Genomic DNA, 15,312 nt, shown 5'->3' on the forward strand with positions numbered 1-15,312 from the left:
TAACAAACGTGTACAGTTTTATAAAGTGTGACATGTTTTTATGTAATGTACAGGATTTAAAGAAGCAACTCTGCATATTTGATATGCAAGTGCTCTAAGTTAAATAATAATTTTCTGCTTTATGTAAACATTTTGATTGTGTAGCTTTGTTTTCATTTGGTTCTTGTTATTTAATTTGTACTTTCTTTTTCTTTTTTGCTGTACAATATTCTAGCAATGTATAATGGCTTATTGCAGGTATTTTTTGACAAAAACAATCTTAATGATGATGAATGCCCAACCATTCCAAAGGATTGAAAATTTGCTATAAATGTGCTGCTTTCATGGACCCGATGCATTTTTGTAGGTTAAGAATCAAAGTCTGTCTTGACTGTGAGGTTTTACACATTGTGAGTTGTGCACCCAAGGAACGTTTCTCATTGTCAACATTTCCCAGGTTCAACCTCTCCTTTCTACTCTGCAGGCTCTATAGGCTAAGCCAATTTGAATGAACAACATACATGCAATATTTTAGTTAAGTTATATAATATGGCATATTTAAAAGACAAGGACTTACTGATGCATGCTCTCCCTTGTGACTCAGCCCTGATGCTCGGGGAGTAATGTTTTAAGAGGCAGCCATGACAGGAGAGAGTGGTTCTTCAGAGTGAGAAGGAGCTTTGGGTTCTCGCAGCTCATCAAAGGCTCCACAGTTACAAGTTGTTACCAAAGGCTATGAAGGGAAAGATGAATGTGGCAGTAACTTTGAACCCAACCTAGTTTGGACATTTGGGTTCAACTTTATCTGCTGTAAGTGTTGATCAATGATGATGTTGTGCTTGATATGGAATAATAAGCAACTTTGTTTTTCTTTCTTTTCAAAAATCACTTGAATGAACAAAACCTGTTAAATCTTACGAGCAAACTAATTCCTAATCGAGTAAAAAGATGTGAAACAAAAGAGACTGAGTCGGTAGGAACGTGCAGTGGAGTAGACCACATCTGTCTGTACCCTTCACTGACCGTGTGGTTTTGCTTGACCATTGCTTGCATTTTCTCTTTACTGTAGAAATGCATGCTGACAAAAAAAGTTTGCTCAAGCTTTGAAGATTGTTGCCCTTAACAGATTAGTCTGTTCCAGGTTATGCAGCACCCAGTGCTGTGAATGACCTCCCTTTAATTACAAAAGAGAGAGCCACCCACCGGCCTTTTGGTTTGGTTCCCTGTACCTGTTTGTCCTCAGTGTACCTCCTCAGTGTAATGTTGCTCTCTTGATACCTCTGTGTGTTTGTCCTCTGCCCATCACCATCAGTTGCCTGTTGTAGTGACTCCATGGTGCTGCTTCCCCTTTCAGCACCAGTATAATCTAATCTGTAAATAACTCTCGACTCAGCTATGGCCAGTACATTTTCTTATGACCTCACTCTAACCTTCAGGTGTCGTTTTGTTTTTTCTCTCTCAGCAAACCAAAATCACTACATTCAAGTATTACAGTTGTACAGTTCCTCGGATTCTACACACATTTAATGTGCTGGTCTTAGCTGCTCTGCTGTACCTTTTTATGGCATTATTTTCTACATGTTAGACAATATATTGTGACCATGTCCTATGCAAATATGAAAAATAACAGATTGTTGAATAATGTATGTTGTCATAACTTGTATGCATGATAGTGAAGTTTACATTTGGAAATAAATTCATAAAATAAGCAGCTAAAATGTTGTTTTGTACTCATTTCCTTTTCTGTTTCAGTGACACAGTGATGTTTGCTTAACTTTTGGGATAATGATAAATGCTAAGATAGGCTCGTAGTATCAAAAGAAAAGAGTCATTTAAGCATTTTGTATGAATTAGATAAACGAGATACAAAATATTAATCAGTGAACTTCAGAGGTACTGGGAGGCAAATTTTGTTGGCTTCGGACAGAGCCATGCAAGCTGTTCCCGTTTCCAGTCCTTTATGCTAAGTTAACCAGCTGTAGCCTTAATCTTATTTTTACCGTTCAGATAAGAAAGTGGTATCAATGTCCCCATCTAATTCTCAACAAGGAAGTGAATCCCAAAATGTCAAACTATTCCTTAAGTCAGGTAACTGACATTGTTATGTCAGTTACATAAGCATACATAACATAACAAGCTGTTGAGTGTGTTGCGTTGCTTATAAATGTACCATTTTCATTTTAGAGTGTTTTTATCTAATGTCAGATATCAGACCCCAACGAAGGAAGTTCCTTGTGTATAAGCGAAAGTATTTTAAACATTAGAGCAGAGTTACAGCAATTAACTGTATAAATTGTGGAGTGATATTACTCAGTTAGACAGACTTTCCTCACAAGTGTGCCATGTGCGTCAGACGTCAGTATTATTCTTGCAACAGGAAGTACACCTTGTTCCTCATTTCACCAATGCAAATATTTACAGTAACTGCTGAGGTATCAACAATGGGCGGGGCACCAACTGCTGGGGACTCCTTCCTTCCCCATTGTATTTCAGGCCAGATAGACTGATCATTTGTGTGAGGTTTCCTGTATACACCCAGTGCACTTGCAAATACAGAGGAATGGATAATTCACTACCAATTGAAGCTTCCCACGGAGAAAAGTGCACTTTTAAACCCGTGTGACACACAAAAAGCAGTTTCTCACTCCAGCCGCATGTGCTGCTCTGCAAAACCCCCGCCAACATATATTTATCCCTCCCTTAAGCCAAGTGTGCCCACCAAGATCATGCAGAGACTGCAGGTGTGTTCTCTCCTGCTCCACAATGAATCATGTGATGTGGAACGAGACAGGAAGGAAGGGAAAAACGAAGCCATTTCAATTCTTAACGAGGAGCCTGGTGTTCTCTCTACTCAATCTGTACACCTCCTGTCTCCAGGCAGGTTGGCGCTACCAGCACACGAGGCTACACAAACAGACAAGCTGCCACCCCTGGCACCACCACAAAACTTGGTGTGCCATAACAGCCGGCATGTTCCCAGAGCTTGTTCTTCATATTTGTGTGGCAACATGCATAGTTCGTTTTCATGTGTTTATATTTACCTAATTTTTTTTTGATTGTTTTAAGCTTTGAAAGTGCGTGCGAAAGTGGAGCCTCTGGACCCTCAGCAGACCACTGACTGAGCTAATTCACACATATCTTGTTGTATTTCAAGGAAGATCTCAGGTTTTGGTGGTTGTGTGGGTGAGCCACTTTCTGTGTTGCATGTCTTTCAATGCACGTGTTTATTCTACTGATGACACATTTTCTCCTTTGTAGTGAGTTATATTGCTGCAGAAGAGGAGCAAAGCACACACTGTTTTATGAGCAGTGAAGGCACATCTCGGCTGGTATCACCCTGCAGACAGGATGTGGGGGCGGAGGTGGTTTCAGTTGGACTGATTTATCTCTTCAGTCACACCTTTTCTTTGGATTGTCAACTCCCGAGCACCCAGTCTCCAGGGGAAATTCTGCACGCAGAATATACTCAGTGATTTACTGTACGGTGAAAAAAACCTCAGCCAAGAGTTATTTCAAATGCATTGTCAAAGGGAAAGCACAGGACATCGAGTGAGAGAGATGGAAGATGAGGATGAGGGGGTGGTTGGGTGGTGTTACCCGCTGCTGATTGGTGCACCCAACCTAGACACACTCAAAGTCTAGAGCGTGGGAGGCATTGTGGGCCGGAAAGGGTCTATGCTCCATTGAGGTATGTGGGCATCGCTGACTTTGAGACTCAGTGGAATTAATCCACAGAAAAGGGAGGAGGGCGAGATGTGGTCAGCAGGGGCAGCAGTAGCAGTAGTGGTCTTAATAACACAGAGGCCTGTGTATGTGTATGTATGTGTGTGTGTGTGTGTGTGTGTGTGTGTGTGTGTGTGTGTGTGTGTGTGTGTGTGTGTGTGTGTGTGTGTGTGTACGTCCCTCTTCCTCCATGCCAAGCCCCAGAAGGCAGGCTGAAGGGCCATGTGATGCCACCCACTCTCGAGTGCAGTGCATGGCGGGGCTGGCGCTAGATCCTGCAGAGCGGGTGGGATGAGCTCAGATATTGGAGGCTGGCACTGGCTGAGAACAAGGCTTAGCTATGGGAGTGGGGGGTTAGCATTACCACTCACTGCAGCGGAGGCATCAAAGGCTTTCAACCTGCCTAAAACACAACAGGCCTGTAAATACCGTCAGGTAGAGCCTTACAATATAGAGAACCAGAATTGTGCAGAGAGGATCTAAATATGCTATTCATATACCCATTTTCATATTTTATTTTCACCATCTTAATGGGACAACTGCTTACCATAGAAATCAATATTTATGAACTATCGTGTTGCATGAAGGCCTCTAATGGGTCCTTATGATGTGAGGAAGGAGACAGATGCATCTGAAAGGGAAATAATAGGCAATTTAGAATCACTCTATCCTGGTGTTTTAGTTTAAAACGAGTTGAGTGAATTTAACAAACATGGAGGCTGTGTTGAGAGGATGAGAGGCCTGCCAAGCGACTGCTGTATGCCTGATAGAGCTCTTTGTTGCTTTGAAAAGCAAAGGGAGGTCCCTCATGCAAATTCAAAGGGAATTCTGAGAAAAGGGGATCCAAGAAAGAAGACAATGTACTCTGTCTCATTCAGTACTTGTCATGGAGGACGCAGGATTCAAGAGCTCTGGGATATATTGCTGGGAAGAAAGAGCCCCTCATGTGCCATTGTGCGACTAACATTAGACATCACGTGGAGATGTAATTCATCTTCAAAACTGAACAAGCCTTTCCATATTATTAACAACCGCAGTCCACAAATGTGACTTGAAGCATGGGGAAACAGTTGGAGAAGTCTTGAATCTAACCCACATTGTTGTCTCTCTCAGCGTCACGAGACAGCCCACACATTAAAGGCTACTTACTGCCCACTATGCAACGTTCTCCTTACTCTCACTCCACCAACTCAGCCAGCTGTTACCGTATAGTGGACTCTTGAAAAAGCGGATTCTAATTTGACCTCGTACCTTTTTTCTTGAAAAAATATTTTCTTTTTAAACCCTCATGAGCTCATTTGCATTTGGGAGTTCTGTTACTCTGCCAAAACCTATTGCATTGCTTAGTGCATTATAGTTTAACAAGACCTTGCAGTGTGCAGCTATGCCAGAGGCTCTGTGAGGCTTTGGCAGTGTTTCTTTGAGTTTAATGTGAACATTTTGAAATGTTGACCTTGTTCACAAGCTTAGCAGAGCATTTCAGCTATTAACACTTGCTAATTAGCACTGAACACATGAACAGCTGAGGCTGATGGGAATGTTGTTGGTTTTTGTGTCATTCATTCATAAACCAAAAAAGAGTTATGAGAAGGTAAAGTTAGGGGAACGCAAACGTTTTTACAAATTATTGGGAAAGTATTGTCTGTATCAAATTTCATGGCAATCCATCCAATTGTTGTTGTAGACATTTCAATCAACACCACAAACGGCTGGAGAAGAAGGTCAGAGGATCACCAAAGTATACAGGATACATCCTCTGCGATGTTGTGCCAATCCATGAAAGATGTTGAAATATTTGACCAGATAAGTGAAATCTTTGACTAGCTAGTAACACTAGCTAGTCGCTATCGTAAGTCATTCATGCTCCATAAATGTAAATTCTCGATAACTTCTATGACGATATATTCAATAGTGGTGGAGCAACTGATTGACTGACTGACACTGAAGTCACTAGAGCCATGCTGCCAGCCAGAAATGTAAAAAACAACCCTAAAGACAATATATTTACTTAACCATGTATATATCCAATGATGACAATGTGACTGGAAGCCTTAAATGTGATAAAATGAATCCCTTCTCACTGTTATTCCCACAAGCTGCTTTTCTAGGCTTTTGAAGATTTAATTAAGCTGTAATTAAATTCATCCACACATATCTACAAAGGTAAATAAATAATGAACCATCACTTTGAATTTCCTCCGAGTCATTTTTATGTAGTGTTTGATACCATTTTTCTTGATGTGTGACATTTGCTCACGTGCAGCGAGCCATAACCAGATTTAACACTGGCAGGGTTGGAGGACACTCACATGAATGCCCTTGCTTATTTTCTGCCGCTTTTCAAAAGCCTCTTTTGCTGCGTGGCGGCGACCCTAATGCCAATGGCGGCGACCCTAATGCCAATGGCGTCGACCCTAATGCCAATGGCGTCGACCCTAATGCCAATGGCGTCGACTTTAATGCCAATGGCGGCGACCCTAATGCCAATGGCGTCGACCCTAATGCCAATGGCGTCGACCCTAATGCCAATGGCGTCGACTTTAATGCCAATGGCGGCGACCCTAATGCCAATGACGTCGACCCTAATGCCAATGGCGTCGACTTTAATGCAAATGGCGGCGACCCTAATGCCAATGGCGTCGACTCTAATGCCAATGGCGGCGACCCTAAAGCCAATGGCGTCGACTTTAATGCCAATGGCGGCGACCCTAATGCCAATGGCGTCGACTTTAATGCCAATGGCGGCGACCCTAATGCCAATGGCGTCGACCCTAATGCCAATGGCGTCGACTCTAATGCCAATGGCGTCGACCCTAAAGCCAATGGCGTCAACCCTAATGCCAATGGCGTCGGCAGAGCTAGAGGTCCAAGTCTGGAGTGCTGCCTTGTCTCTGAAGAATTTCGGTTTTGTTTGACTCATTCAAAAAGCAAGATTAATGACCTTTTTCCACTAATGCAGAGTCTTTCCAATAACCATCGAAAGCTTCCTATTCTAGAAAGGCACTCTCTTAAAGGGTAAGAGAGTGCACTTTGCAGTTGTATAATGACCAACCCGAAATGTTTTATAGAAACTGTTAAATAAAACTGTGAAACTAGGAATTGTAGGATCCAGTCTTTTTGGAGTTTGACCCACATTTGCAACAAAAAAATCTGCATACATTATTTTGGTCTCTGTTCGTAGAACCCCTTGAAGGATGGTGCTAAATTCTGCTCATGCCATTTATACTTTTGTGTAAAACAACATAATCATATTACATTTTGATTAGTTCTGGTACCCTAATACAGTCATTTATCGTTTGCTTTTAGGCCTCATTAGAAAAAAGAATGAAAGCAAATAGATAGCAAACAAAGTGTATTGTAGCATGTGTGGATCAAGAGAAAGCAAAACAACATGATCTCCATTGTAATTTGATTGATTATTGATAATAAAAAAACCTCAGCCTAAGAATAAAATCTACAATCTCTAGATTTCCTGATGAAAACCTCCTGGAGGAAAAACAAAAAATGACGCAGACACACCATGTTTGTAACAATAAACTATTTTTTTTCATATTTACATTTGTACCTAATGTGCAAATTAATAATTTAAAGTAGTGTAAAACTCTTAAAGGAATACAAAATCATATCTTACAGTCCTAACATGGTGAGAGTCCATGAACTTGTCACATAGAAACAAAGAGGAGCAACACTGCAGTGTGTACAGGAGAGAGACAGAAGCAAACCCAGGGAGCAGTGGACATCCTTGGCCAGGACACACTTAGGTAAGGACAGCATGGTACATTGTCCAAGCATTATCAGAACAAACAGCAACACAAACACTGCGTCTTTACAGTAGTCATGTCGAATGAGAAAGCACTTGGAGGCCCGGGGTTTTACAAACCCACTGATTGGTTAAAGCACTGATGATCACAAAGGCTTGAGGTGCTCTTAGCAGCAGGTGCTTCTTTTAACGGCCTCTAGATATGGAAGAAGAACAGACAATCTCACACTAAACCGGTGACACATCTATACTGCAGGTCACCACGTAGTGCTAATAGCATGATTGCACATTGTGTTGTTTGTGTAGAAGGGAAGAGACACGTAATCACACTTCAGACAAATACGCATCGGCCTGCTCTTACTACCCACAATTCTTCTCATCTAATACATTAACCGAATAGAGTAGTTAACAGGCGACTCAGAGAAACACACCATAAACACTGCATATTTTAGAAGCAATTCATCCTATGCACATTGTTCGGTGTTTGCCACAGAAAACATTTTGAAAAATTTGAATTGTAATCTTTTTAAGGAAGCCAGTTTGGCAGTGCTTGTGGTCTTAAGGAGGTCGACTTCGGGTACAAATGTGAAATGATATATTACACATTATCTTGAGTCCAATTCTGACACAGGAAACCCTTGTACTGTGGCAAGAACAAAAGGTACACTTAACAAATGAGATAGATTTACATTTTCATCCTAATCCAACATTACAATCTATAATGCTTACACATTTTAATTCCTGTAGTTCAAATTTGTTTACAAAAGCACACCGTGACAATCCTTTACAATTTACAAGACACAGTTAACCTACAGTAACTATATTATTGGTGCATAGACAAAATTGGGAGAGGGTGTAGCAAAAATCACCAATGTATTGCTTTAAAGTCTAATATTAATCTCCCATTGAATTTCTTTTGATTGCAAAACAACTACAAATGTTTGAAGAACCAAGCAGAGGTATTGCATTCAAACTGATTAAAAGAGCTAAAATGTTCCCTCCTGATGAGATGCAAATATTTTTGTACTTTAAAAAATAAAGAACTTTCACATACAGAAAGTTACATCACGGAAAGATGACTTTTACTCTAAAACAAGTAAAAGACTAACTTGAGTCAAAAAATAAATAAAACAAAATAGCACAATTTCTGGCCAAAGCTGCTCACTGTTTCAAGTTATGCTTCCACCATCATAAAGTAATACTTTTTACTAACAAGGGAGGGGTGACAGGAATACAAGAGCATTCTTCCACAAAATAAGAAAATGTTTGCCATCATGTTATTCTAAATGCAGAGTGCAGATGGTGTCGTTCCCTCAAGTCTCCTGTGGCCTTGCTGACGAGTGGTTGAAGTGGCTGTGATGGCTATGCAGGCCTCTGAACTTTGCTCTCCCTCTCCCTGCGTTTCTGCTCCTCTCTGTAGCAGTAGGAGCAGTAGTTGTCTGTCTCTGGCCTGCCGTAGAAGGAGCAGTTCTCCCTCTTGCAACGGCGCTGCTGAAAGCAGTACAAAGGGCTTCCAGAACTCCGCCCTTTGGTTTTCTCTTGGTTCAGCCAGGTGTGAGACGAGTTGTCCTCATCAGCAAACTCCAAGCAGTCCTGAATGTCTCCCGCATTGAACCCATTGGTGTAGGTGTGGGACTTGTGTTCGCCAGGCATGTTGTAGGACAGGGTCTCTATGGTGTTAACAGTGCGGACCCCAGACAGGCGAGCAGGGCTGTAACTCTGGGATGAGAGTGTGCGATTCTGCTGGGGGTAGGTGGCGCATGTCTTTAGGGTGCCCACCACAGGCTTATAGGGGTCATCTTGGAAGATGGAGGATTTCATGTTGACATCTTGTAAGTGAATCACGCTGTGCCGCTGGATGGGCGGTGTATGGCTGTAGTGGGCAGACACAGGAACGGTCCCAGGTCTCTTAGCAATACTGGGGGAGGAGTAAGGCGCAGGGGCTGAGTGGGGGACATGGTGGGAGGCTGTTAGCGGGGTGAGAGGAGGGACTGGGACAGAGATGAGAGGGGCTGCAGGAGTGGGACTGTTCCTGCCCTGCATCTTGAGACCCAGTGGTGGCTGGGAGTTGTGGTTGTAGGTGTGGGTGTGGTGGGGCAGGGTGGGAGAGCAGCTCTCCGGTGGCGAGCTGTCCGATCTCTCCCTCTGGAAGACACTCTCATGCTCCGGCTTTTTCACGGCCACCTCATTTGTGGCAGGCGGCTTCTTCTCGGCCTCCTTCCTCTTCTGCTCCTGCTCCTGGCTGAAGCGCTCCTGGGCGTTGGTCAGGTAGTAGCTGATCATCTCCTCGTGGAACTGGTGTCGATGGCTGGTCAGCAGGAGGCCTGCAAAAATGAACTTACGCTCCCCCTGCATGGCAGCCCGCAGGATGTTGAGGCTGAGCTTAACATCGGTGCTGTATTTCCAGTTTTCCAGGGTCTTGTCTCTCGCTGCACTGTCCTGTCTCCCGGGGGGGGAGGAGCTGGAGGCTCCGTCTCTGTCTGTAGGGGATGGACTGGTGGCCTTCTCAGAGGAAGTGGAGCTGGCTGACTGGCCCGACTCCTCCTTGCTCCCTTTGGTTGTCTTAGACTCTTTTTTCTTTGTCTTTTCCCCTCCATTCTCCCCACTACGACCTGAGCCAGAGTTAGATTTGTTCATTTTTCCGTGCACAAGGCCACCCAGACCTCCCATGTTCTTCTTCAGCTTGATTCCCAAGGTTTTGCTGAAGCTACCTAGTTTGTTGGCTACAGAATCAGCCCGGCTCTTGTCTTTGTCCTTGCGCTGCTTGTCTTTGTCCTTCTCCTTGCTGGGCTTGCCGTTGTTGACGTTAGAGTTGCTGCCGACAGACTCGCGGTCAGAGTCCATTGACTCAGCGAGAGACTGGACATCCTCACCTGCAGAGGCTGTGGGAGACTCTGGCTGAGCTAGGGGAGCCTGCACAGAAATACACAAACACATACAGCAATGAATAAAACACAGAACATAGCAAAAGCAATAAGGTCTGAGGGAAATTTCTCAGGGACTTGCAATCTACTCCAGACAAGTACTTTTTTGTCTGATTTCTTGTGATTCAGCTTCAGAACAAACATGTGAATTCCTGGGGTTATTGAATTCTGACAGTAAATAAAACTGATTGAATGAAGAGTATGTGGTTTCAAAAACATCTAGAATCTGAAGTCTCTCTTGGGCAAAACCACAAACACATGTGAGAAAAAGTTACCCTTGTTTCAGATGGAATTCGGATCCATGTTACATTCATGTAGTTGTGCAGCAGGTTGAGTTTGGCCTCAAGAGACAAGATGAGACTGTGGGAGAACATGTGTCCACAATTAACAACAAGCAGTTGACTTGAACCCAATGGCATACATAGCATCTTAATTGATCTGAGTACGACATTTTAAGGAAGTATTGAATTTAAAAAAACTATGAGGGTAATATAAAGAGGTGTTATTACAGCTTTGATGTATATCTGCATTGTTCATTATGGAGCTTCTTAAAGGGACAGTTTAATCTATATAGTTTTGGTCAGAGATGCCTAGTTTTTGAGATATTGGCTGCCTTCTCTTTAATATAATGTGACTATGGGACACTCAGCGTGTGGTGTTCAAAGTGCCAAAACAATACATTTGAGAACAGCACTATCTCTGCATCTTCTCATGGCCTCATGGTAACCTTTAATGACGTCCTCCTCGGCTGAGCTGTAACATTAGCTTCCTCATTGGTGCTAGATAAGCTAGCAGTAGCGATTATAGACGCACCCTTCCTGAAGCAAGGGAATACAGTTGGCAGGTGTAGTTTGGTTGACAGAAAATAGTTCCTACATGAAACAAGGTCTGTGGATTATCTTGAGTAACCAGGTCATGATGTCTGGAAAGAGACATTGCTGTAGTTTTTCCAAATGTATTTTTGGGGTGATTTGAGCACCACAAGCCGAGTGACATCTGGTCTCAGTATAGAAATCTCTATGGCGCTACCTCCAAAAGTAGGCAACTCACAGCAAAACGATCTGAATTGATGAATGGCACTACAGCTGAGAGGATGAATATGTAATTTAGATTTTGGGGTGAACTGTTCCTTTAAATGATAAGCTGAACCCTGACTGGCAGGAATGTGAAACAGAAACCCTTACATAAACTCTTTGGGAAACTCAGCGTGTGTGTTGCTGCTTTAGTGAGGCCATTCCTGGGAAACCCTATGGATGACTGACGTATCTCACAATTTGTTCTCTCTCTGCTCACTCTTTAAAGTGACCTGAGCTCGGAGACCATAATAAGAGTTAAATCCCCCACATACGGCCCTGTGGGTAGACTATCAGAACTGCCTTGGCAGCGCCACTGTGTGCTTTGTTGATAAGCATCAACACCCTGCGATACGCGATACGATATACGGGACTTACTTGGCTAGCTTGTTATTATCATTGTCGTCCCTCCCCCACTCCCAGTCCCTGCCAGGGTCCACGGCAAAATGGAGTGCCAGCAGCTTGTGCTCCGAGTCCGTCAGAGGGATAACAGCTGGAAGAGATGAGATTATCAGAAGGTTAGTTTGGTCTAGCTTTACCACCAGTCTACGTTGCACGCCACCCATTCTCTCCCAAGGCCACCGTGGTTTCAGAACTACAGTGACACCATAATGACACACTAGGATAATGCCATGTTAATTATCCCAGATGCCCGTCAGCATGGGGTTAAGTATACTGTGGGTGCATTCTATCAGACGCCCATTGTTTAGTCAGAGAAGTAACCGTGACCAGTGAGTGTCACTCACACTGACTCATCCACACAGCGAAGGGCCTCAGTCACCAGCTTTAACTTCTATTAGTTGCTCCTCTTATAACACAGACTGGTCCTATGATATTGTACTGTCGAATCAATGCAATCAAAATCTCAAAAAACAGCTGGTAAATTAACTGTTTTCTTTCCAAGGTTGGATTTAGTTTTCAATCCAAACGTTTGAACCAACATGGATGGGATGTCTTTGATGTCCTCAGACAAATTGGAAATGTGAACATTTACAGTTCCGTGACAACTCCAACTGATCCACAATGATGAATTATTACTTCTCAAATTGGGTCTTATTTTCATAGGTATCTTTACTAACTGCAATGACAAAACTGCGATCTCGAGAGATAATACTGATATCTGGGAACACAGTGACATTGCTACAGCAAAGTCCAATGGAGGCAAGGCAAAAAAGCCTTTAAACGACAGTTTAGTCAGATTATCTAAGCCACTTTGTTTGGAGTTAAATCCAAACTGAGTACACTTCAAATGTTGTTAATAATCCTTTGATTCACAGAAACAATATGCATGCACAACTATGGGAAGTAGGAAGTCAGTCTGTAAACTGTGATGAATTTAGAACACACAGCCTGGGTCATAATTTGACTGTTTGTCTTTATTTTCTCTTCCACATACATATAGCTAACCTGAGTGTCTGCCTTGTGTGTTTTCTCTTTAGAGGCGTCGCAGACCTCTGCAGATACTTGGGTGCGTACAGTGTTATCATTAGCAGAAGGAGTGATGCCCAAACTAACAAAATAGGACCCAAACTGAAAGCATCCCTTAGCTAAACTAAATGATTTGATAGTCTGAGTTTGGGATGCTGAGGCTGCTGCTTGGATTTACATTCAACCGACTAGCTCTGCAGTTGTTCAGGGCTGTACAGGATGATTTAGCTTAGTAATAGAGTGCAATCAGCCACAGGAGTGCAGAAAAAGAGAAGAAGTGTGACATAATTGAATTCATACCCTGCTGATATGATCAGCTACTTACAAGCAGGAAGATGTTTTCAACATTAATGACTGGACAGAGCGCATAAAACAGACACCCACCCGGGCTTCCTCTCGTGGGCTCATAATATGTGCAAAGTGCGGGCGTGTATGTGTTTGTGTGCGAGGGCACGGCTGCTTTTCAAAACAAAAGTGTGAGGACTAGCTAGACCCCACTGGACCTCATGACAGCTCTCCTCAGGCTGCCTGGTGTGGGGGCTGTTGTCCACATGACAGCAGAGAGAGGCAGGCTGTTCAGGCAGAGGACATTCCAGCCTTCACTGTCAGCCCCAGATGGAAGATACAGTCTCCTCCCTGCCTTATCAATTCTTCCACTGCCAACGTGCTGCTCTGCTCCGCAGGCTTCATGCAACGGCCCCTCCCGTGTCCCTGATGAAACTGCAGGTTCAACTATTTTCCTCTTCCTGAGTGTCTCTGCATAGGTGCAAAGTACACTATTAATCATGACACATGTCACAATAGTGTTGGTACATGCATAGTGTGTTTACTTAAGTTTTTGAAACCGAATTGGTGCGGCCACTCCCATGCTAGCAAATTTAACACTGCAAACATGACCACTTATTTGTGTCTAACACCATCACTCGCTAAGCAAACAAATTCCAACAGCTGAGTAAATACATCACTAATAGCAGAGCTGGCAAACTAGGCTTGTCCACAGAGCTGTCCTAAAATGTCACGGTTGCCTCATATGCTTCATACCTGTAAATTGCAATGCATTTTACACCACCTTCCCAAAAAAGAAGCATGACTAATGCCTGTAGCCACAGAGACAAACAGTAATGAGAGCAGTGGCATGGCAGCAATGAACACTGGGAGAAAAAAATGTTGGTTTTCTTAAAGAAGGGTCTTTCCTAGAAAACTCTTGCCCAGAAAAAATCAGTCATAATCACAAACACATACGGCAGTTAACCAGCTCCCACTCAGTTCCCACTGAGGGTCATGCAGCAGGCAGCGGAGGTCTGAGAGGTGGCGTCCTGGCTCCCACAATGCAGCTGTCCTTCTTTCACGCCATTCCAAACTGCTGTGTGTGCTGTTGTTCCCACTTGGGCCCGGTCCAGATTCAGAGATTCAACACTGCCAATTGAGCTCTGGGGGACTAAAGTGTGCTGTAATGTATTTACTATCCCTGTTGGCAGCCTTGTTTTGTTGTCCTTGAATGACCGATTCCCATAGCTTAGGCATGGATGACATCATAGCCCTCCGCGGTATGCGAGCGGTGTACTCAGCAACACAGCTGCCAGTCTGCCTCGCCTTGCTCAGTTTGCATCTTTGATTCAGAGGGGGACTTGGGTGTAACCTGTGAGGAAACAGTTGTAGCAAATGAGGTAGATAACCTTTCTAAGCGTGCGTTCACAGGATTTGATTGTTTTTTTTTCGTTTGCACAAAATGAACATAGACATTGTATATCATGCCTTGTGTCATGAGAGTAGAAAGAGAGAGGCTTCTCTCTCCTCTTCTACTCCCTTCGGAGGACAAACTCACACATTACGAGCTTTTATTAACAGCATGAACACTGAGCCAATGTTTCCTCTGTTTGCAATTCAAGAACAATTTGTACTGTCTGGAAAACGCACAAATTTGACTTTGGACATTCTGCACAGCTGCAGATTTAAAGGACCCAATTCAGCAGACTAAACGGCAGTCATGCATATAAACAAGTCTGAGCGGAACCATGGTGGTAATTACAAGAGCATCACCTTTGAAGTAACATATAAAACCACAACAAATAGCTTTTTAATTCTGGATGCCATATTGATTTAATTACGCCAACTGCATGGGGAGAAATACACTGGGAGTCTTTAATAGATTGAGAAGTAGAACCTGGCCATAGCTGGATGTTAAACCACACTGTTATGTAGGTGGTCTTTGTGTAAAAGACGACCATTTACTCCATTTAAATGGGTGTTAGGGGGTTGATGATGGGATGCCAAAGAAAACCTGGAAGTGTTTTGGTACTGGGACCAGAGCTTGAAATAGCTCCACCGTTTTTTAGAGGTCCAGTTCCACTCATACATCGTTTAACCACGGGAGCACAAACACGCTGATAAAAGACATTGCCAACGGCGTCTACTGAGGAGCTAG

At 43.3% G+C, this 15,312-nt stretch overlaps 1 protein-coding gene across 3 annotated transcripts in view; it reads right to left on the bottom strand.

Moving 5' to 3' along the window:
* Positions 1-7,038: 7,038 nt before the first annotated feature.
* otud7a (OTU deubiquitinase 7A) overlaps positions 7,039-15,312 on the bottom strand; it is a 32,191-nt gene continuing 23,917 nt past the window's right edge. For 2 of the 3 annotated variants that reach the window (XM_034536137.1, XM_034536136.1), the window contains exons 10-12: positions 11,838-11,952; positions 10,662-10,746; positions 8,825-10,375 (exon numbers count right to left, since the gene is read on the bottom strand). In XM_034536137.1, coding sequence (XP_034392028.1) covers positions 8,825-10,375; positions 10,662-10,746; positions 11,838-11,952 — 1,751 coding nt within the window. Of the gene's footprint in view, positions 10,376-10,661; positions 10,747-11,837; positions 11,953-15,312 lie in introns of all 3 variants that reach the window. The other variant, XM_034536134.1, reaches the window with a different exon arrangement.

The sequence above is a fragment of the Cyclopterus lumpus genome, chromosome 6 (assembly GCF_009769545.1).
Source record: "Cyclopterus lumpus isolate fCycLum1 chromosome 6, fCycLum1.pri, whole genome shotgun sequence".
Taxonomy (NCBI): domain Eukaryota; kingdom Metazoa; phylum Chordata; class Actinopteri; order Perciformes; family Cyclopteridae; genus Cyclopterus; species Cyclopterus lumpus.